This window comes from Exophiala aquamarina, assembly GCF_000709125.1.
Source record: "Exophiala aquamarina CBS 119918 chromosome Unknown aczIA-supercont1.4, whole genome shotgun sequence".
Classification (NCBI taxonomy): domain Eukaryota; kingdom Fungi; phylum Ascomycota; class Eurotiomycetes; order Chaetothyriales; family Herpotrichiellaceae; genus Exophiala; species Exophiala aquamarina.
In genome coordinates, this window is record NW_013550584.1 from 1732413 (window position 1) to 1752792 (window position 20380).

Genomic DNA, 20380 nt, shown 5'->3' on the forward strand with positions numbered 1-20380 from the left:
AGCGGTGAATAGTTGGGGAGGGTTGACCCTTCTCTTTGTACTTTGAGATATCACAGTTAAAACGGGTGCAGCCATCGAGAATCGAGCAAGGCATCGCAAAACTACATCACATTTCACATTTCGCCTGGTGGTTTCCGACTGATGCGGTTTAGCTGCGACATCGTTGCCCTCCATGGATGAATTTCCCATCCAATCTTGCGATGGCAATCTCACGATCTTAGGCTGGATGACGTACGGGGGGCGGGCACTTTCGAATCACAACCAAGGCCCAAGGCTGGTCAAGGCTCGTATTGGGGTGTTCAAAAGTGAAGATCTTCTGACCTCCCTGCCACCCTTTCCTATGTATGATTGTGGCGTAGATGAAGCGTTGGCCGCTCCACTAACGCTCAAACGGTAACTTCCTTCATCGTGCAGGACCAGGATTATGGCAAGAGCCAGTCACAGAATCTGATGGAAAAGCTGGTTCGATTGTTTCAGGATGTGATGTCAGAGGTCAGAAGGGCAAAAACAGGTTCCGGGGCCCAGATGTGGACCCATCAAACGTCACCGATAGGGCACATCCTTGTCTTGCGTCATCGGTTGACTTTCCTCTCAAAGTATCTGTGGCTGAAGATGTGGCGTAAGGCTGCAGGTAAGCCTTGCCCACCTTCCGCACTTGTGGCCAATGACAAGTTTCTCCCAAGGACACATGTGGTCTCCTGCGGTGAGAGCCGACAACATGGCCTCTCAGGAACAGCTGTCTTTTGATAAGGCATCTGCCTGGCCGTCAGGGCTTTCCATGTGGACCGTCTTCCTATGCACGTGCTTGTTGGCTGCCGGAGCTTTTCTCGTCGTGAGATATGTCCATGCTCCAAAAATCGAGCATGCGGTTCCATACTCCGTCGAAGTCCCGCCACAACTAGCAGGTGACTACCAATGGGATGTTAAGGGCAAGAGGCCCAAAGCGGACTCTCCAGAGGTATGTGGTCATACAACCGCAGTTATACTTGAACTTGAACATTGATGTTGGTGACAGGTCATTGGTTCCCGCATCTATCCTCGGTGCCCAGCAGACGGCCGCAGTCTTGGGCCTCCCATTGAGCCGGCCGACCCCTCCGATATCGATGCTGCCATTACTGCTGCAGCTTCAGCGCAATTGAGATGGGCCGAAACCACGTTCGCCGAACGACGCCGAGTGCTCCAGACTCTCCTGCGTTATATCCTCGATCATCAAGAAGAAATAGTCGCTGCATGTTGCCTCGATAGCGGCAAGACCAAGATTGATGCCTGCTTCGGTGAGATCCTCGTCACCGTTGAGAAGTTGCAATGGACAATCAAACATGGCCAGAGGGCTTTGGTGCCGTCCAGAAGACCAACCAATCTGCTCATGTCCTACAAGTCCAACACCGTCATCTATGAACCATTGGGCGTCGTAGCGGCCTGTGTAAGCTGGAACTACCCATTCCACAACTTTATATCACCGGTGATATCTGCTCTCTTTTCAGGTAATGCCATCGTTGTCAAACCCAGCGAGCAGACTTGTTGGAGTACTTCGTACTTTCTCAAGCTTATCAGAGGTGCCCTCCACGCATGTAACCACAGCCCGATGCTCGTGCAAAACATCATCTGCCTTCCTCAAAGCGCCGACTATCTCACAAGACATCCAGGTGTTTCTCACATTACATTCATCGGAAGTAAAGATGTTGCGCACAAGGTTTGTGCATCAGCCGCGAAGGTTTTGACTCCGGTGACCGTGGAGCTGGGAGGCAAGGACCCAGTTATAGTTCATGATGATTCCAAGACGGTAGCAGCATTGCAAGATGTTGCTTCCATACTGATGCGAGGAGTGTTCCAATCTGGTCAGTGACCCTCTTTCTATCCTACATACGTGCATTGACCCTAGTTACAGCTGGTCAAAACTGCATTGGAATTGAGAGGATCATAGCCATGCCCAGCATCCACGACAAGCTCCTCTCGCATGTTCTTCCTAAAATAAAATCTCTAAGGCTTGGCTCAATCCTTCTCTCACCTGGTGATTCCCCCGTAGACATGGGTTCCATGATCTCGTCGAATTCGTTTTCACGACTTGAGAACCTCATATACACTGCCGTTGCGCAAGGTGCAATTCTTCACTGTGGTGGAAAGCGTTACAACCACCCTGATTACCCCGGTGGAACGTACTTTGAACCAACTCTTCTCAGCAACGTGCGTTCAGAAATGGAAATTGCCCAGACGGAGCTCTTTGCACCAGTCTTTTTGCTCATGAAAGCTCGGACTGTTGATGAGGCGATTGAGCTTGCCAACTCGACCATGTATGGTCTCGGCGCGAGCGTCTTCGGCTATAACAGTCATGATGTGCAGAAGTGCGTTCGAGGTGTCAAGGCTGGCATGGTGGCTGTCAATGATTTCGGATCATTCTACGCCTGCTCAATGCCCTTTGGCGGGGTTAAGGGTTCAGGCTACGGCCGCTTTGGCGGCGAGGAGGGGCTCAAGGCCCTCTGCAACATCAAGAGTATCTGTGAAGAAGCCCCTTGGGCGAGAATGCTGGGTATCAAAACGCAAATTCCGCCGAAACTGCAGTACCCAGTAAGTCGCGACGGGTGGGAAGTATGCAAGGGGGTGATTGGTACAGGTTATTCTATCGGCTGGACAGAAATGATGACCAGTGTGGCTGGACTCCTTACAGCAATCCTGAAAAGTGAACCCTGGATTGTGAACAACACTGCGACCGAGAAGTCTTGACTCCAAATCACAAAAGGCAGCCTGTTTTACAGTGCATATCAGAAACAGGAATTCATTACTAGAGACATAAATTCGTATTGTGATTGTACTCCACTGTCTCTGCTTTTCGATCGATACTGAGTACCAAGAGATTCGGCGTTTTGCGATATACGCTCTGTGGACCTTTCGTGTCCATCTATTATCGGATATCTATTTGCGCGTAAAGTATGCTTTTCCATTGCATTTCTTCTTTGGGATGGTTCCATGTACATTGTTGACGGTGGTAGCGTGGCATGTCACCATCTCTCGTGCGATCATGCTTTCAAAGGATGGTCCGTTGAACGGGTTTCTCAATCGCGGAGGCGATTCCAGAGTGTAATCTCAGGGTATTGATGCTCTGACCGGAGCAAGCCCAACTGAAAATATTCCTTTCAACCGTTGGTTGGAAAACTGATAAAGTGGCGTATCGCAAGCGGCAGCCTAGGGGTTCCTCGAGCGTGTCCAGCTGACGAATGGACCACCGTTCCAGATGTCGTCTCAACACACCTGTGTTGCTGGATGATTTACGTGCGATCGGCCAAACTGTAGTATCTTGGAGTCCGTGAGCAGGTTGCGATTGTGATCTTCAATGGCTTTCCCACGACAAATCGATATCTTACTCAGAAAAAAGGAGTCGTTTAGCTGGTGGCCTCTTGCTTTGCCTTCCACTTCTTCAGTCTCCGTCCGATGTCACCCTCAGTCTGTTGCATCGGATTGAGTTTCTTGTCTCTCACCATGGCCCTGATGTTGTCACCATGTTTCTCCACGAGACTCGAAATCCACTCCTCTTCTCTTGTGCTCTGATGCCTGGGTCGTTTCTTCGAGAGCATCTCCTCTTCATAGGCAGCCTGGGCCTCTAGTTGCGCAATGATCTCGTTTTGCTTTTCCGTCCGGACGGCAGGAGGGCCTTCCGATTCAACTTCCATGAGATCGTTGAGCGGGTCGTTCAATGGGTTCGCAGATAGGTCTGTTTCCGGTCTGATGACTCTGATGATCTTTCCGGTCTTGGGGTCCCTCTCGACCTCGATTTCCTCAGGTACGAATTTGGCATTGGCTCGGGGACCTGCAATGGCGAGAGAATCTCTGGCCACAGGTTTAACATCCTCGCCGGCCTTGGGGATTTCTTTCTCCGTCCCGCCAGATCCGCTATTCAGCTTAGAGCTCAGGCCGAGCTGTTTGTAGTTCTGTGAGAGTGTGAGTTTGCGATCCCTGTAGGCATTAGTCCTATCGGAGCGTGCATTTGGCCTCGGGGATTGGGGCTGAGCATACCAGTTTTGCTTGATGATCTCGTTACCCAGAAAATTGACCTTCTTCTTGCCCGCTTTCGTCCGGTTAGACTTGGGCTTTGCCTTCGATATAGAAGATCTATTCTTCTTCTTTTGCCTCTCTCGGCCCATCGTAAGAAATTTTTCTGGACTGGTGAGGAGCTTTGAGGACGGACAGGAGCAAGTGTTATCTCTTGTGTCTGATGTACCCAACTTTTTGGTCCGCAGTTTAAAGAACTTTTGCCAGGGAACCTCGCTTATCGATAAGGCCTGGATCTTTCTCCGGGGATTCCCCGACCAGCAAATGTCAGTCACGTGCCAAGCGTGGTCCATCCACGTGATTGGAAGCGAGCCTCATACATCCTATCTTAGCCATCTATAGTACACATCAATGCAGCCTTCCAGTCTATGCCATCCTCTTGTATACTCTTATATTTCTATCTGTCGAGGTCGATATACTGCACATGCGGTAGGTGAACGCCCTGGCTCATGAGTCCAACGCTTAGAGATCAGGTCTAAACTGGGCCTCACGCATTCAAGGTTTGTGGGTTAAATCGTTATCGATAAAGACCCCCTTGAACATCCCCTTGAAATCCAAAGGCAGCCTTTGTTCTTCTCCAGAGTCGCGTGTCTTTCCATGCTGCTTGTACAACAAATCTCAATACACCGAAGATATGGGTATCCCGACGATGCGGATGTCTTCTATAACGCGCTATGCGCTATATGCAGTATTACTAGGCGTAGTCACCACAGTTTGCGCAGAAAAAGCGTTTGGCAAAGACATTGGCTCGCTGACACCCGAAGAAATCGAGGGGAACCTACAGGTATGCACCTCCATCTCTCTGTAGCCGATAAAACAGCTGAATTGTTTGTCCAGCAATGTGCCTTTGTGCAGAGATTGTCCGACCACAAAGTCAAAAATGCGCCTCCGCATGCCTCCTTGACGACCAAGCTCTTTGAAATACTATTCCCCTCTTCTTCTCCTGCGGTGAATGCTCTATTAGCTACTGCTTACATCTCTGGACCACCAAACTTCCTCCTGGCACTATGTCCCCCAAACATCGATCCGTCTTCGCTCAGCATCATGGTTGCCTTCGCAGTCGGTGGTTTGCTAGGAGATACCTTGTTTCATTTGCTACCAGAGATATTTCTGGGAGAAGACGAACACGACAAAGCAAGGTTTGTCTTGATCGAGCCAAACAGAAACCTGTTGCTAGGTGTTGGGATCATTGTTGGATTGGTGACATTCATGGCGATGGACAAGGCTCTTCGTATAGCCACTGGTGGAAGCGGCCATTCACATGATCACAGTCATGCCGCTGATGAACATCGGAAGATCGCCAACGGCTCTGCAACTGGTGTCTCTAAGAAGAAGTCCAACAGTGAGCTACGAAAGCGAAAAGGCCAACAGGACAGCAAGTCTAAGGCTCCTATGGCAGAACCAGCGCCTATCAACCCCTCTGTCAAGCTTGCAGGTCTTTTGAACCTTATTGCCGACTTCACACATAATATTACTGACGGACTAGCACTTTCGACTTCATTTTACGCCTCACCAGCCCTGGGAGCGACCACAACTATGGCAGTTTTCTTCCACGAGATCCCCCACGAAGTTGGGGATTTTGCTTTGCTGATTCAATCAGGCTTCTCCAAGCGCAAGGCGATGGGTGCACAGTTTGTGACTGCCGTTGGTGCTTTCCTCGGTACCTTGATCGGCATCTTTGTGCAAGAGTATGGCAGTGGCCCAACCGATGCAGCTGCGGGTCCAGTTACAGGAATTTGGGGGACCAGTCTGCAGTGGGGGGATATGCTTCTGCCATTTACAGCGGGCACATTTCTCTACGTGGGCACCGTTGCTGTTATTCCGGAACTTCTTGAGACTGGCCCCAACAAGGGCGAGGAATTGCGAAAGACTGCTTTGCAATTTACGGCTATGGCTGTTGGAGCGGCAATCATGCTAGGCATCTCGTGGTCTTAAAGATCCATGCTGACAAGGAGGCCTGGAGGCTATTGGGAATACAGCAAGAACCCAGCAAGCCTTAACGGCTCATGCCTTTGATTCGTTCTTAAGTGTCGACCGATACGGTCAGACCTGCCCTCCTCCTCAAATGGTCATTCCAGATATTTCGGCGTCCACTTCCGTCAGGATTATGATGATGACGACTAAGAACGTCCGCCGGCGGTATTGTGCAATATCTCGATTGAAGATCTTGTGCGAAGAAGCTCTGAAAAATTCGACAGACAGTTGTTATGTAGCATTTGCCTGGCATCAAAGGCACAGAGCCAAAATCTACGACTGAATCGTCAAACACAGAGAGATACTAAGAGCCACTACCATGCACCCAAGTAAGCAGTAGCCAGACTTTCCGGTGCGCGCATCGCAAATAGCACCAGGAGTTCACTTTGCACCAGTTGTTGCTATCAGTACACCAGAACAACCCTTTGTGGCCTCGGATAATTATAGTACAATGCCTTCCACCGCTGGATGCCTACGAGACAAATCCCCCACCTGAAGAACCTTGAATGACACCAAACCAGCATATTATATACACGCATCACGCGTAGCCTTGCAGAAGAACGCTCAGATCAGTCGCATCGTGCCACATGCAGACTGCTGGCATGGCTCGCCCGAAGTCGATATGGTTCCACTATTTCCCTTGTGCTTGGCTGAGTGGGGCGATTTCCGGCTAGAGGCGTCAAGATTGCTGCGAGTTAACTAGTCAACGTCTCGTTTGAACAACCAAGAGCCTTCCTCCTTATCGCCTCGTGCTCCGTGCCCGCAGTCTCTCTCTTCGTTGGCTGAGTTAGATCAGGCCTGGTTTCCTTGAGCGCGAGGCCACGCCGTTTACTTGTCCTCATGACTTCCAGCTTTGTTGGGAAATGAAAAATGAGAAGATGATTCATCTTCTGGGGTTGAGTACTTTGTCGCCGTCCAACTAACCTATATATATTTAAAATGCTTTCGGGCTACATTGTGACTGAGAGGTGGACTTCGTGTATAACGCGACGTACAAGCCCCTGATTGTTCTGCCAGATCGGCGCGTCACTCGTCAAGCCCACCGCCTTCACCATTCACACAAGATCGGTCCGAGATGTTAGCCATGTTTGCTCCATCCCGGCCTGGCCACAAGCGCAGTAACCTGAAAGCCATCTCCTTCCCGAGGGCAATTCTTGAATCTCAAGCACCAGCACTGCGATCAAAGACAACCAAGCAAAAAATGGCATCAACCACATGCGCCCCTTTGTTTCCAGACCAGATCATGCCTGGTATTTACATCTCCGAGTAAGCACACCTCGACTACAGCGGACTACTAACAAGGACTGAAATCTTGATGAACAGCATCCAAACAGCTCAAGCTGTTCTAAGTCCGAACTACCAGGCACCGAATCGGCCCAGAATCCGATACATCCTGTCCCTGCTCAATGCAGAGCACCAACAGCCGAAGATGACGCCTGGCCAGGAATCTGACTTTGTCCTAAAGCTCATCTTGCTTCGTGACAGCAGCACGGAGGATCTGCTTCAAGCTCTGGGCGAAGCTTGTGAGTTCATCAAGTCAAGCCTTGCGAAGAAGGATGGTGGTGTCCTCATCCACTGTCACCAAGGCGTCTCCCGCTCTGCTTCTGTTGTCACAGCTTTCGTCATGGAAGAAATGGATCTGGAATACGACACAGCCCTTCGATATGTAAGGGGGAGACGGCCCAAAGTCAATCCGAACAAGGGATTTGCTGTCCAACTGGAAATGTGGCGTCGTCTCCGATACACCATCCGTGAGGAGAGTGGTGACTTCAAGAAGGAATACACCGACTTCAGATCTGCGAAGAATATTGGGGACGCAAAAGCGGAGGCAACAAAATGGTAGGAACTATCCCAATCATAGGTTTTTGTCCTGAGAAACAGACAGATACTTCTTCGGGCTTTCAAGCATCCCAAATCGAGACCAGCTTCAGCTGAATCTACAATCACAGGTTGGTTGCCGCCCACAAAGTTGACGAGGTTAGCGGTGTGGTAGATGAGGTCCCTCCAAGGGCCATTGTTCCACCAGCCGGGCGAGAGAAAAAGGGTATTCAATAACACCAATTAGTCCACAGAGTCTGTCGATAGAGGACGTGGAATACTATTGACTGCCCTAAAGCAGTGGCAGCGTTCTGCTTGAGCCTTGGGCCATGAGTTTCAAGGTGTCTTGATTTCCCCAAGCAGACTGGCAACTGCTTCATTGGCTCCAACTGAGTCGTTCCTTCCTCAAACGGCGTGGCTTCCCCATTCTGTGTCCCAATGGTCCAATGAGCGAGCAAAGCCGCATATTTACCCCAACTGGGACATCCGCTCTTGTTCTCGCTTTCCTAGCAATCATCTGGTCTTTCTCTCTGCCTGTTTCCTCGGATACCCTCTTTGATGGCTTATGGCTTCGACAGGCTCTGCAACTCGTGAGCCTTGAGTCGACGTCCACGTCACTTTGCTCGCACTTCTTCTGAACGATTTGAGATTCGTCCAAGGATTCAGGGTATACTCCCGTCGTGGCCTTTCCGTCACTTCATCGGCTGGCCTGCTTTTGTCTTGTGACTTTCTATCACTTTCCTTCTCCGTTTGAACCTCTTTAGCTTGCTGTCGGCTACGAATCCACTGGCAATTGAGTTCCTCTGTCAACGTTGCGTTCCGTCCTTGGCTTCTCTCTGTCCGTCCCACGACATCGCTCACTGCCATCGCCCTCACCTCTCATATTAGGCCCTTCGAAGCTGTATCAGCTTTTCTTCCACCCTTCAGCTCCGACAGCCAGGCGAGTGTTTCATGTCACGCCTCTGCCTCCATAGAACCTCCTCACCCATAACAGCGTGCCACTTAACAAGGTATGTCTATCGGAGTTTACCATCTTTCGAAGTTCAAATCCCACCAACAACCATACTCCTTCCCCTTTGTATCGAAGCCTTGTCGACGACATTCCCGACAATGGCCAATTATCGAAGTGCAATTAATAGTTTCTCGTCCGCCATTTCATGCCTTTCCCAGCCTATCTTTCCCGCAGGTTGGTCAAGATGACGATCATGGATCAGATTGCTGACAACGCAATATGGCTTTCACATCTCATTTTACCCTGAGTCATACACTACCGGCCCAGGGACTACCGATGCGGGCATCGAGATTCACAGACTCAGGGTTCACCTGTCTCGTTTAAAGCCAGGGACCATCGATCTCTCAAAGCTATATATATCTGCCCAAGCCTTCATCTTTCTTTCTTTCTTTCTTTCATCCTCGACAACAACTATTTCCAGACGCTCCTCTTGACTGCGAAAACACCTTGCTGACTGGTCGCTGGTACTAGCGCTTTCTCTGTTTGAAATTCAGATCCTTCAAACTGGTGAAATAAGACTTTCGCGATCAACATACTCACCAGTCATCGTCTGGTCAGTTTCGTTCATCTCTTCCTCATTGTTCCTGGCACAAGACAACAAATTCTACGCCAGCATATCGAAGCAACCCCCAATGTTCTTTTCGTCAGTCTGTCAAGCACAGCTGGCCTGACCTCATCCCAAACAGTAAGTCAATCCTCTGTAAACAAGGAAAGCCTGCGACGCACCTATCAGACTCCAAAAGCAACGAGCTTTTCGTTCTCTTCATTCCCTTTCCATGTTCCGCCATTCCTGTCAAGCGTCCAGCAATCGACGGCGGAGGGAAATGACGACATGTCAGGCAATTTCATGCACAAACTGAGAAATCAGTGAAGTCTTCATCCCCAGTACAATTTTGACACCGGCAATTCTAACCAATTCCGATCTGAAAACAGCTGATCTAGCAAGGCTGAGGCGGGTCTTCAAACGCGGGTCCTTAAAGCGGGTCTGTCATCTATGTTACCCAATGCGGCAATTTCACACCCAGAAATGGCAGGCTACGGTTTGATTCACTCACAGGACCCGTGGGCCATATTTATTTCGACGCCGTCCTTCTCTGCGTTAATCACATGATCTTTTCATTCTACCTAATGCTAACACTGGGTCTCAGTCATATTGTTCTATTGCGGTTCTTGTTTGAAATTTAATCATGGTTTTCACACGCAGACAAAAAGCGGAGGACGACGCCACTCAAGTCGACAAAGTCGACGACGCATGTTCTATAGCTGCTCCTTTGACCACATCAGCAAACACAGTATGTCCCAACGACATGGCGATGACCTCAATAGCGCAAAGCGGCAGACTTGCACCAGCAGACGTCAGCATGAAGACCGTCATTGGAGAGACAGTTTCACGGAACAATGGAGATATGCTTGCCACACTAATGATACCCAAGGAAGCTGGCAGATCACGCAAAACGCCATCCAAAGGTAGGTATCTGTGCATTCCAGTTTCCCAATTTCAATCTGACATTGACAAGGCACCTCTCCTCGACAGAAGATCAAAGTGGAAAGCGACGAAGAGAACGCTACTGGCATGAAAGAAGCATCAACCTCAAACACCGATGAGAATGGACGATCCAAGAGGCGTAGGATTAAGAAGAGTCAGTGTCTTGCGCGATACAACAGTTGCGAAGCAAGAAGCTAACAACGATAGCTGCTGTAACTGAGCAAGTCACAGCAGACGATAGCGACTACATCTCAAACACGGCTTTGACGTTGTCTCATGAGTCTCACTTTTCAACTCGAATCCTTCGTAAAAGACGTCCTGCCCCAGTTCTCCGAACAGTTGGTGTTCTCACGCTTGGAATTTCTCCTCCTGCCTTTGCTCGGACGTTGCGAAGGATGGAGAAAAGAAAACATACAAGGCTACGTCGTGTAGTACCTTCGAGCAATAGATTCAACTTCACCTTTGGCAGGAGCGTGCTGGCTTACCACAACTGGGTCAGACAAGTCGACATCAATAATGTTGCAAGAATTCTAAAAGAAGAGCGCCCTTCTTTGCTTGCTCAGATCAGCCAAAACGATGCAACCACACCACCAATGCATGCGGGACAAACGTTCAGTGTCGATGCGATTGTCCGTGTCATGCTTTCTCAGTCAAGCACGAACGAAGGAGCATTGGATGCCCAACAATGCATGATCCATGCTTATCCTTATATGGTTAATGGAGTCAAAGTCATTGGCACAATACCGAACTATCATCTGATGCGTGTCCAAAGTGCTAAGAAGCTTGAAATGGTGCTCACGAGAGCTGGGCTTCAGGAGAAGAAAGCCAAATACATCAAGCGGTGTCTGGACGAAATCTACTGCCACAATGTCTCCCTGATTAGCCCTGGAGAAGTAGTTTACAGATTCAACGATCCAAACGCATCCGACTTTGTGCCCGGTCTGCTTTCGGTGGACTACATCAGCGAAATATATGCGACCAAGGGAAAGCAAGCAGTATTTGATTGCCTGGTCCGATTTATGATGATTGGCATCAAGTCTGCATTCTGCATTATGGCTTTTCGCATGAATATACCGGTGTTTGCTGTCGACACACACGTTGCTGGTATGGTCAAGCTCCTGGGCTGGGTGCCTCAAGACGCAACGGAAGATGAGATGTGCTCTCACCTGGACTTTATGATCGAGGATGACGACAAAAAAGTCGATCTTCATCAGGACTTTTGGCGCCATCGTCGTGCCTGTGACAGGTGTGGTGGCCGGAGCCTGCCAGGCTCTTGGAATTACGAGAATGCCATTTGTCCGCTTGAGCATCTCATTACTCGTCCAGTGCCCCGGAGATCGCTTGAGCGCCCATCTAAAGGAAGCCCGCAGCGCCCACGCACACCTACCGTCAAGAAGGTGGACGAGGATGCGCTCAGAGGTCAGGGCATGATCGAGGTCACTTACCTGGTCGACGATGACTTTGATGCGCTAACTAGTGCAATCGTCATGAGGACTGCTTGGATTGACGACTACAGTATGCTCGAGGCGGACGTTCAGATGATGGGAGAAGAAGTCGAAGAAGTCGAAGAAGTCGAGATGCAAAGCCAAGCGACCGAAGTCTCTTGAAAACAAAATTGATTTGATTGAGTTGCTCAAGCTTTGAGTTTGAATTTGCGGCTGGGTTTGCACTCCGGTGGGGAATCTGAGAATTTACGCACAGAGTCAGTATGAGAACGATTCGACAGGCGAAGCTGGAAGTGAGGGACAACACATAATGACGGGATTTTCGTAGAACATGGGAAATGGGAAAGGCGGCGACTATTTGCCGTCGGGGTGACACTGATACCAGGCTCGAATATCGAGAAGCAATGCTTACAGACATGAGCTAGGTTGAAGAAAAGTTATGCTCTTTTCGGCCAAATACGATCAAATATGACGATATTCAAAACAGTAGAATCTTGCCTGCCTTGCGTTACCTGCCTCGGCTGGTCTCTGAAAGAAAGTCAGCTACAAGGCCGAGACAAATACTAGCACGATCATCATCCTCTGGAATCAAGAACCAATCGCATAGTCACTGAGGAACAAAGGATTGGATCGCCTTCCACTTAGATTGGTTGCATACAAGAGGACGGATGTTACCTTTCCCCACGTCCACTGTCTTTGTCCTCCCTTTTCTAACCTAGCCTACACCACTAACACCACTAGCCAGCATCGGGTGGAGGCAAGGTATGATGCTTCGACAATGCTTCTCACTTCTTATCTTTTGAACTACCCGTATCTACCTAGGTTCCTGCAGACTCAGTAGCTAGGCACCACAATATCAGGCAAGCAACGACATCTGGACAACGGGGACCCTTGGCAGTAGCGATTGTTTGGTCACGCTTGTGGAGACGCATCGTCATCGATGGCCATCTCAGTGGTAGCAGTGACATGTACCTGCCACCATCACTGCTACCCAGAGGCAGTAAGTGTGTGTGCCTTTTTGGTTCCAGTCATACTTTAGCATTATCTCGGTTGACCCCGACGAAGTGGGCCAAGGGAGCTGTTTGTCCGGTTGGCCCTCACAGCTTCCCTCAAACTAGCTAGCTGTAGTCTACCTGGCTCCAGAGCTTCCGAGAAACCCATTCCACCAGATGGAAAGGCCCAAGTTCGCAGACAGGATCGTCGGATTTCAACGATGGGTGACATGAGGTCGCTTGAAGCTCCAGCCAAGCTACAAAAAAGCAGGCTTTCCCCTCTGCTCCCGCGGGGCGAAGCTGTCTTGCACTCCGTCGTTTGTCAAGAGTTTCTGAATTCTCAGTGCTCAAGACATGATCTCCTTACTTTCAACGGCCCTTGTGCTGGCTAGCGTTGGGCAGCTCGCTCTGTGTCAATTCGTGGCTGTTCCCCAAAACCTCACGTCCAAAACAGGCTATGCCAACGTCACCGTTCGCTACAAGTCTGTACCGGCAGGAATCTGTGAACAAGACCCCGATGTCAAGAGCTTCTCCGGTTACGCCGATGTGGCGCCTGGACAGCATATCTTCTGGTGGTTCTTCGAGGCGAGAAATGTCGATCCCCAGGAGGCACCCTTGACCATCTGGATCAATGGTGGCCCAGGTTCGTCTAGCATGATTGGTCTGTTCCAAGAGTTGGGCCCTTGCACCGTCAACGCTGATGGCGAGGCCGTGGACAATCCTTTCTCCTGGTCGAATGTCACGAACATGATCTTTATTGATCAACCATCACAGGTCGGTTTCAGCTATTCAGAACCAGTCCCAGCCTACGAAGACCCTGGCGGTTTCCTTGTCCAGCTTCCCGACAACACTTGCCCCGAATATGCCAGTGACTGGGCCTGTGGAACTTACTCCTACTGGAACGAATCATTGACCGCCAACAGCACTCCTGCGGTGGCACCAAACATGTGGAAGACACTCCAAGGCTTCATGGGTGCCTTCCCGGAATACGCAACAGATGGAGTGTATTTCACAACCGAAAGGTATGTCGACTCACAATTCGTGTGGCTGCACCCAGAACTAAATCCAGCCTACAGCTATGGTGGCCATTATGCTCCAGTTGTCTCGGAGTACTTTGCAGAACAGAACGCAAAGAACATCAGCGGAGCTCACGAAATCAATCTCCAAGGTGTGCTGATCGGCAATGGCTGGTATGATCCTTTGATCCAGTACCAGGCGTACTACAATTTCAGTGTCTTCCCTGGAAACACTTATGGATATGATCCGCTCAACCAGAGTGTGAAAGGTAAGTTGTCAAGCATGTCCTTGCAGCGCAGCCGCAACTAAGTGCTTTTCTTTCTAGACCAGTGGTACAACAACCTCTACGGCCCAGGCAACTGCTACGACCAAACCGTAGACTGCAATACTCGAGGAATCGATTCCGTCTGCGCCGCAGCAGACAACTTCTGCCTGTACGCAGTCGAGAACCTCTATGACATCTACCTGGAGCGAGACGAGTACGATTTCCGTTACCTGATGCCGAATCCGTTCCCTCCAAGCTACTACGTTGACTACCTGAACACCGCAGAGGTCCAAGAGGCGATCGGGGCATACGTGAACTTCAGCGAATCCAACGCCGCAGTGGGCGCGGCATTCACGTCGACGGGAGATGACGACCGCGAGATCGGGACCGTCGAAGCCATGCAAAAGCTCCTCGAACAAAACATCACGGTGGTCATGTACTTCGGCGACGCCGACTTCAACTGCAACTGGATGGGCGGGCAGGTCGTGGCGGACCACGTCAACGCGCCGGGCTACGAGGGCGCCGGGTTCGTCAACATCACGACCACGGACGACGTCGTGCACGGCCAGGTCAAGCAGTCCGGCAAATTTGCGTTCGTGCGGATCTACGAGTCCGGCCATCTGGTACCTTTCTTCCAGCCGCTGGTGGCTCTCGAGATGGTCGACCGCGTGCTCAACGGCTTCGACATCGCGACCGGCAAGAGCGTCGTCTCCGGCGGATACATCACCAACGGCACGAAGCTCAGCACCTTCCACGAGGGAAATGCCACCGTCCAATTGGTGGTCACGGACCCGGACTTAGTGTACAACACCACGACGAATGCGCCGAGTAACGCGACGACAGGGGAGCCGCCGTCCAAGCTGAAGAAGAGGAATGAAAAGCAGAGCAAGAACAAGAGACAGAAGAAGCCGTATCGCCTTGGAGATTGGCTTAAGCAGAAGAGACAAGCGGATCTGAGCAGGTGGTTGTAATATGACGATGACTTGTTGAGTTGGTGACGTAAATGGTAAACCAACCAAAATTGAACCATGTACGAACCTACAGTAATTTAGATCATGGTAATGACGGTCAAACCTGCAGCAAAGACATATTGCGGCGTGCGTAACAAGAAAGTCCATTGATGTAAACGACAAGCACGGGATGTTGTATTGTATTTACTTTTGCGTTCGGCAATGGGGGGCTCCTTTGAGATCGAGTGTCGTCGCTGGAACAATAATGGTCCGCGAACTTAAGGGACATGCATTCACATGCAGCCTACCAGGACTCGTTGGCTGGGCCCGTCTGATACACAGGTTCCCACTATCATCAAGCAAGACGGCTCATTCGCAGTCCAGGGCAGTCGGCTAGGTGCAGCGTACATACCCATACCCTCGTCACGCGGTCCACCTTGGAGGATGGGAGGGAAGCGGGGGGCGGGGGGCCCGGGGGTGAGGGGGCAAGAAACATTAGAAAATATGAGCACTGGAGCAGCAAGGACCTCGACAGGGAGAATGGCAGCAGGCTCTCATTTGGCGAAAGCCAGTGTCTTATAGAAACTCGTGTTGGGCCACTGGCTTTGCTCTGCTTTGCAGTGCTGCTTCTTGATCTCATCTCTGCACATGGCCGCCTCTCTGGGCCCACTCGAGCCAACTGCCGGGAAACTCGCCGACGCTCTTCGCAAAGCCGGCCTGTTGGGCGAGCGCCACGGCGGCACGACTCCTGACGCCGGCCTTGCAGTAAAAAATGACCTCGTCGGCGGCGGCGTTTGGTTTGGGAAAGCCGAACCGCTCCTCGAACTCGTCGGCGGGCAGGAAGAAGCCGTCGGCCGCGCTCGAGATCGGCAAGTTCTGCGCACCGGGGATGCGCCCTGTCGATTGTAGCTCTCCGGGCTCGCGCACGTCGATGAGGATGCGGTGTGTTTCGGGGTGAGCGGCAAGGCCTTGGACTTCTTCGAATGTGTACAGTCTCGAGGGCGCTTGGGTCGTGGGTTGTGAAGGCGAGGAAGAAGAGTCGTCTTTGCGTGTCACGAGCGTGGTGGTGAAGTGCCGCTTTGGCTGCCGGGCCCGGGGCATGGGATCGGGACGAGCCTTGTGTAGACGTAGCAGTTGGCTTCCCCCGCTGGCGCTTGCCAGGCAGCTAACAGCCCGGCTGGCCGAGCAAAGCTGGGATGGATGCTGGCGCAGAAGTGGTGCCGTCGTCGTGGTCCGGGAGATCGAGATCGAGGTCGTGGCAAGCTGCTGCGTGCAGCGACGGGGCATCGACAAGCTTCTTTTGGTGGCCATCTTCGGGGAGACGGTTGTGGTGGATCGAAGGAAAGCTGTGTTTGGTATGCTTGAATCGGATGTTGGTGAGCGAGGAAATAGCAAGACGAGGCAACGAATCTCATAGTCTATTATTCACAGAGGAGCGGAGGGCGTTGGAGGAGGTCGGGGCGAGGCGGCTTGCAGTCGGCGTCTCGGGGACTGCGACACGTGACAACGGTGGACTGTGTAGCCTCGAGTCGCTCTTTATACTGCAGCGAATGAGGTGGCCCAGCCTGCTACTGCTGCTGCTCCTCCGCCTATAACTGTACAACACTGATCGAGAATCCGATTTCGTCAAGTGAGGATGCATTTGGTGTACTTTTGATTCACAAGTCCCCAAGCTTTAGCAACTAACTCCCTGTATCCCAATATCCCAAGACCTCCCAATTTCATTCTCAGCATACATCCATGAAGCGATGCAGCCGTCCCAGTAGCAGCCGCTGAAGCGCATCTCGAGCCGCAAGCTGGCTCGTTCAAGCCTTGCCATCATGCCCGCCGCGAAAACTGGTTGGGATCCATCGCGTCCCCATGCTAGGCCACCTGTATACTCCATAGCCAAACAAATTCCAAATTCACATCCTAGCGCAAGTCCAATTTGATCGAGGGGAGTGGATATAACCTGCTCACAATCCCTTGAATCGTTTCCAGCCAGCCTCGCCATTTCTGCTAGGAGAAACACTGCCAGCGCGGCCTTCTTCGGCGACCTTGCCACTAACGTCTCGTCTTCTGCCCATGCCTTGGCCAAACTCAACGCCTAGACCAGCATAACCACTGTTGAGATCCGCACCAGTCGAATTAGAGCTCTGTCTCACGCTGAAGGGATTATGAGGCTGCACAAGTGAAGGATTAAAGTCCACAATATTGGCACGAAGCTGACCCTCATCGTCACTGTCCGAGTCATACACCTCAAAGTTGGCACTATAGTCACTCTCGGTCTGCATGGTCTTGGTTCGCTCGTACGCGTCGATCTCGTCCACATTGAGCTCTGCCTCCTTCTTTTCATTGAATGGAAAGCTGACCGACCCAATGGAGGATCTGAGATCACCATAGAACCGAGCCTTTCCACCACTTCCCACGAAGCTGGATGGTCTGGAGTTTCCCGTCGGGCGGCCTCGAGCGTTTGCATTTGTATCATTGAGGACTTCCCTATCTTGTTCAAAGGAGTACCTCGACTTCGATTGTGGGGTCGCATGGGCGTTTTCATTGGCAAAGCGCTCGCGGATGGGTGTCGGAGGGTTCATTGCCAGCGGCTCTCTGCTTCGCTTCTGAGGGGTCAATTCGGTGGTGGGGACCGTCAAATTGTGGTCAAGTTGAAGCCTGCTTGAATTGTTCGCCGGGAGGTAGACTTGGCTGTGTTTTGGTGAGCCTTGATACCAATTTTCCCTCTCGTTGTTACGTCTGTCGATGGATGGATCGCGCCCTGATGTGGCTGAGACTGGAGAGATAGGACGAACTTCATTGTCGAGGCGAGCACTGGCGTCTCGGCTCATATCAGTAGGCATCCCTTCATAGTCCAAGTACGAGAGCCAAGAAGACGGCCTGGAAGGAGACTCCTTGAGAGGGGAAGAAGCACGTTCGGGGCGATAGTCAAGACCAGAACCAGCACCACGAGAATTTGGCGATGGGCTGATGGCGGAGGTGGGTCGCGAGGGCGAGGCTGTCGACCCGGAAAATCGCCACGGGTCTTTCCCAGTTTCATCGAGCTCTTTGCGGAACTCCGCCCTCGAGTTTCGAGCACTGTCATTTCCATAGAGAGTCACGCTGTCGGCGGAATCGGTGCGCGTGTGAATGAAGGGGACTCGCCTGAAGCCAGACATGGCCGACTCTCTCTTTGAAGCCAGGGCAGAGGCATTCATGTTCTTCTCTGTAATCGCCTCCGACTTATTCCGCTTGTGTCTGGACGTGAGATTGGGCTCCAGCGGATTCATGTCTGGTGGCATCCGAGCAATCGCCTTGAACATAGTGGCCAAGTAGATATCGAGAACCAACGAGACTACCAACAAGCCGCCTTGGACGCACGAGACAATGAAGAAAGCAAAGATGATCTTGTAGGAGAGATCCGAGTCGTTGAAAAGTGTGCTCCACCCATACTCGTTTCTTGTGTAGTCCGCATTGGCCAACCAGGCGGAAAAGACAATGAAGGGAATGAGACCGGTGTCGATGATGGCAGCAAAAATCATATAGCTCGCACTGGAGGCAGGCGTCCGACCGGTGGCGGCTCGGCACAGGTGGTGGATGCCATAAATTGTGTGACAGATAGCCACAGCTGGTGCAGCTCGAATAATCCACCCAACATTCGTAGCAGTCTTGTTGATAGCAATGACGCAGAACAATGCACCCAAGGCCCCGATAAGAGAGCAAATTCGTAAAAACAGCTGCAGCCGCCTGCCCCGATCGACTCTAACCTTGGTTCGAGGGTGCATGGGCTTCACGTTGAGGTTCCCATAAGGCGCAGCCAGGTACTGGTTTTCATATTAGCCTTGTAGCCTTGAGTTGCTCCTTGATTGGTTAACAGAGTACTTACCGAGTCTGGATGCTTGTTGAAATCAATCAATGGTCCATCTTGTTTTGGTCGAGGTGGAGGTGGCTGCCATGATGCTCTAGACGCAGCTTTGGGGTCGAAGGAACGTGTGGATGGGTTGCCAAAGGTGTACACCTGGGGACGGTCGTAGATGAATGGAGGTTCGACTCCCATTCTGGCCCCTCAAAAAGAATGCAGATTGGGGGAGATGAATGAATGTCAGATGGAGAGGAAGTCTGGAAGTTGACCAGATAACAACGGATGGCCAAGGCGCAGGTTGACCAAGCGAACGAGGAGGTCCAGCTGTGGCCGGAGTTGGTGCTGGTGCTGATGGTGCGCGTCTCCTACAGGCTTGCCGGTCTGTGGTGTCGTCACTTTTTGTTGACATGGGCCGCTTGCCGAGATGTTGCCCAGCAACCACGTTCCCTCGCTAGCTTATCACTATCGATAAGCGAACTTGAACCACGGTTAAGGTGATCTATATACGGAGTACGGAGTACCTATTTACACACTAGCTAGTACAACGCTTGTCACCGCCTTCACCATAGAACCGAGGAACCGCAAGTGATGCCCTTGGGCCTGAAAAGCATTGTAGGTGGGCTGTGCCCCAACACACCGAACCATTGGGGTGAAAGACGGAACTCCTTTACAGATTGGAACACAAATAAATTCAGGAGGCGGGTCTCACCTGTCCTTTGCCATACCATCAAAAGTAGGAGTTCTCCAAAGCAAGACCTCCTAACCTATTATTCCTTGCGACCTTTCTTGATTGCGTGATTAGCCATATGTCAGGCAGCCCACAACATCTATCTATGCGGTCATGATGAAATCTTGGGTTGTCGGCCATGCCCGACTTACCATAGGCTCAATCGGTTTCGTAAAGGAAGAAATTGCAGAATTCCCAACCACGACACAACGGTCGTTGAGCGAAGGCCTGATCGCGTATGTGATGTCTGTAGGAGAAATGGCTGCGGACCAAAGCCCGAATACGTGAGGGCAGCTTTAAATCCACCAAGAGAGGATCGCCCGCCGCGAATCCCCAGTCCGGCACCGTATGAGCAACGGCCTCCTATTACTCGACCACCGCCGCCACCACCCCCTCGACCCCCCTCACCGATGAATCCAGTTGGACAAGAGGGTTGGGCCGGGCCCTTGGTCCCAGGACTTCGTGGAGGAATGGGATTTCCTTGGTACTCGGTAATGAGCGGTCCAGGTAGGGATCGAGGTCCCTATGGTCCATTAAACCGGACGGAACCCTATGATCGGGGACAGCATCCCTTCATGCCACCATGGCACGAGTATTGAGCTGACGGCACGGAAAAGTCAAGATGCATACCAAGGACGATGGGTGTCGCCAACAAACTTGGAAGTCGTTGGTTTGAAGTCAAGAGAAAAGAAACAACTCTGCTCAATCCAGGCCTACCAAGCTCGTCTACATGCGAGGAAGGAAGCGGCCCACGATCTATGATGCTACCGTGAGCTTGCATGGGTGAGCCTGGTGCTTTCAGCAGCATTAAATAAAGT

General features: G+C 51.4%; 9 protein-coding genes across 9 annotated transcripts; 6 read left to right on the forward strand and 3 right to left on the reverse strand.

Annotated features, from left to right (window-relative positions):
• Nucleotides 1-718: 718 nt before the first annotated feature.
• Nucleotides 719-1846, forward strand: A1O9_05732 (NAD-dependent aldehyde dehydrogenase; the record flags this gene model as incomplete). The annotated part of the gene is made up of 2 exons (XM_013404948.1): nt 719-958; nt 1016-1846. The coding sequence occupies 2 exons, from the start codon at nt 719-721 to the stop codon at nt 1844-1846; spliced, it is 1071 nt and encodes a 356-aa protein (XP_013260402.1).
• Nucleotides 1847-2028: 182 nt separating this feature from the next.
• A1O9_05733 (NAD-dependent aldehyde dehydrogenase) lies at nt 2029-2721 on the forward strand (the record flags this gene model as incomplete). The annotated part of the gene is made up of 1 exon (XM_013404949.1): nt 2029-2721. The coding sequence occupies one exon, from the start codon at nt 2029-2031 to the stop codon at nt 2719-2721; it is 693 nt and encodes a 230-aa protein (XP_013260403.1).
• A 656-nt stretch (nt 2722-3377) lies between these two features.
• On the reverse strand, nt 3378-4136 carry A1O9_05734 (uncharacterized protein; the record flags this gene model as incomplete). Its single annotated transcript, XM_013404950.1, has 2 exons — nt 3378-3948; nt 4009-4136. The coding sequence occupies 2 exons, from the start codon at nt 4134-4136 to the stop codon at nt 3378-3380; spliced, it is 699 nt and encodes a 232-aa protein (XP_013260404.1).
• A 563-nt stretch (nt 4137-4699) lies between these two features.
• On the forward strand, nt 4700-5979 carry A1O9_05735 (major histocompatibility complex, class I; the record flags this gene model as incomplete). Its single annotated transcript, XM_013404951.1, has 2 exons — nt 4700-4828; nt 4882-5979. 2 exons carry the CDS (start codon nt 4700-4702, stop codon nt 5977-5979), a joined length of 1227 nt encoding a protein of 408 aa, XP_013260405.1.
• A 1123-nt stretch (nt 5980-7102) lies between these two features.
• On the forward strand, nt 7103-7861 carry A1O9_05736 (uncharacterized protein; the record flags this gene model as incomplete). The annotated part of the gene is made up of 2 exons (XM_013404952.1): nt 7103-7284; nt 7321-7861. The coding sequence occupies 2 exons, from the start codon at nt 7103-7105 to the stop codon at nt 7859-7861; spliced, it is 723 nt and encodes a 240-aa protein (XP_013260406.1).
• A 2868-nt stretch (nt 7862-10729) lies between these two features.
• On the forward strand, nt 10730-11941 carry A1O9_05737 (uncharacterized protein; the record flags this gene model as incomplete). The annotated part of the gene is made up of 1 exon (XM_013404953.1): nt 10730-11941. The coding sequence occupies one exon, from the start codon at nt 10730-10732 to the stop codon at nt 11939-11941; it is 1212 nt and encodes a 403-aa protein (XP_013260407.1).
• Nucleotides 11942-13125: 1184 nt separating this feature from the next.
• Nucleotides 13126-15024, forward strand: A1O9_05738 (carboxypeptidase D; the record flags this gene model as incomplete). Its single annotated transcript, XM_013404954.1, has 3 exons — nt 13126-13793; nt 13848-14056; nt 14114-15024. 3 exons carry the CDS (start codon nt 13126-13128, stop codon nt 15022-15024), a joined length of 1788 nt encoding a protein of 595 aa, XP_013260408.1.
• Nucleotides 15025-15639: 615 nt separating this feature from the next.
• On the reverse strand, nt 15640-16104 carry A1O9_05739 (uncharacterized protein; the record flags this gene model as incomplete). The annotated part of the gene is made up of 1 exon (XM_013404955.1): nt 15640-16104. One exon carries the CDS (start codon nt 16102-16104, stop codon nt 15640-15642), a length of 465 nt encoding a protein of 154 aa, XP_013260409.1.
• Nucleotides 16105-16958: 854 nt separating this feature from the next.
• Nucleotides 16959-19030, reverse strand: A1O9_05740 (uncharacterized protein; the record flags this gene model as incomplete). Its single annotated transcript, XM_013404956.1, has 2 exons — nt 16959-18797; nt 18860-19030. The coding sequence occupies 2 exons, from the start codon at nt 19028-19030 to the stop codon at nt 16959-16961; spliced, it is 2010 nt and encodes a 669-aa protein (XP_013260410.1).
• Nucleotides 19031-20380: the final 1350 nt, after the last annotated feature.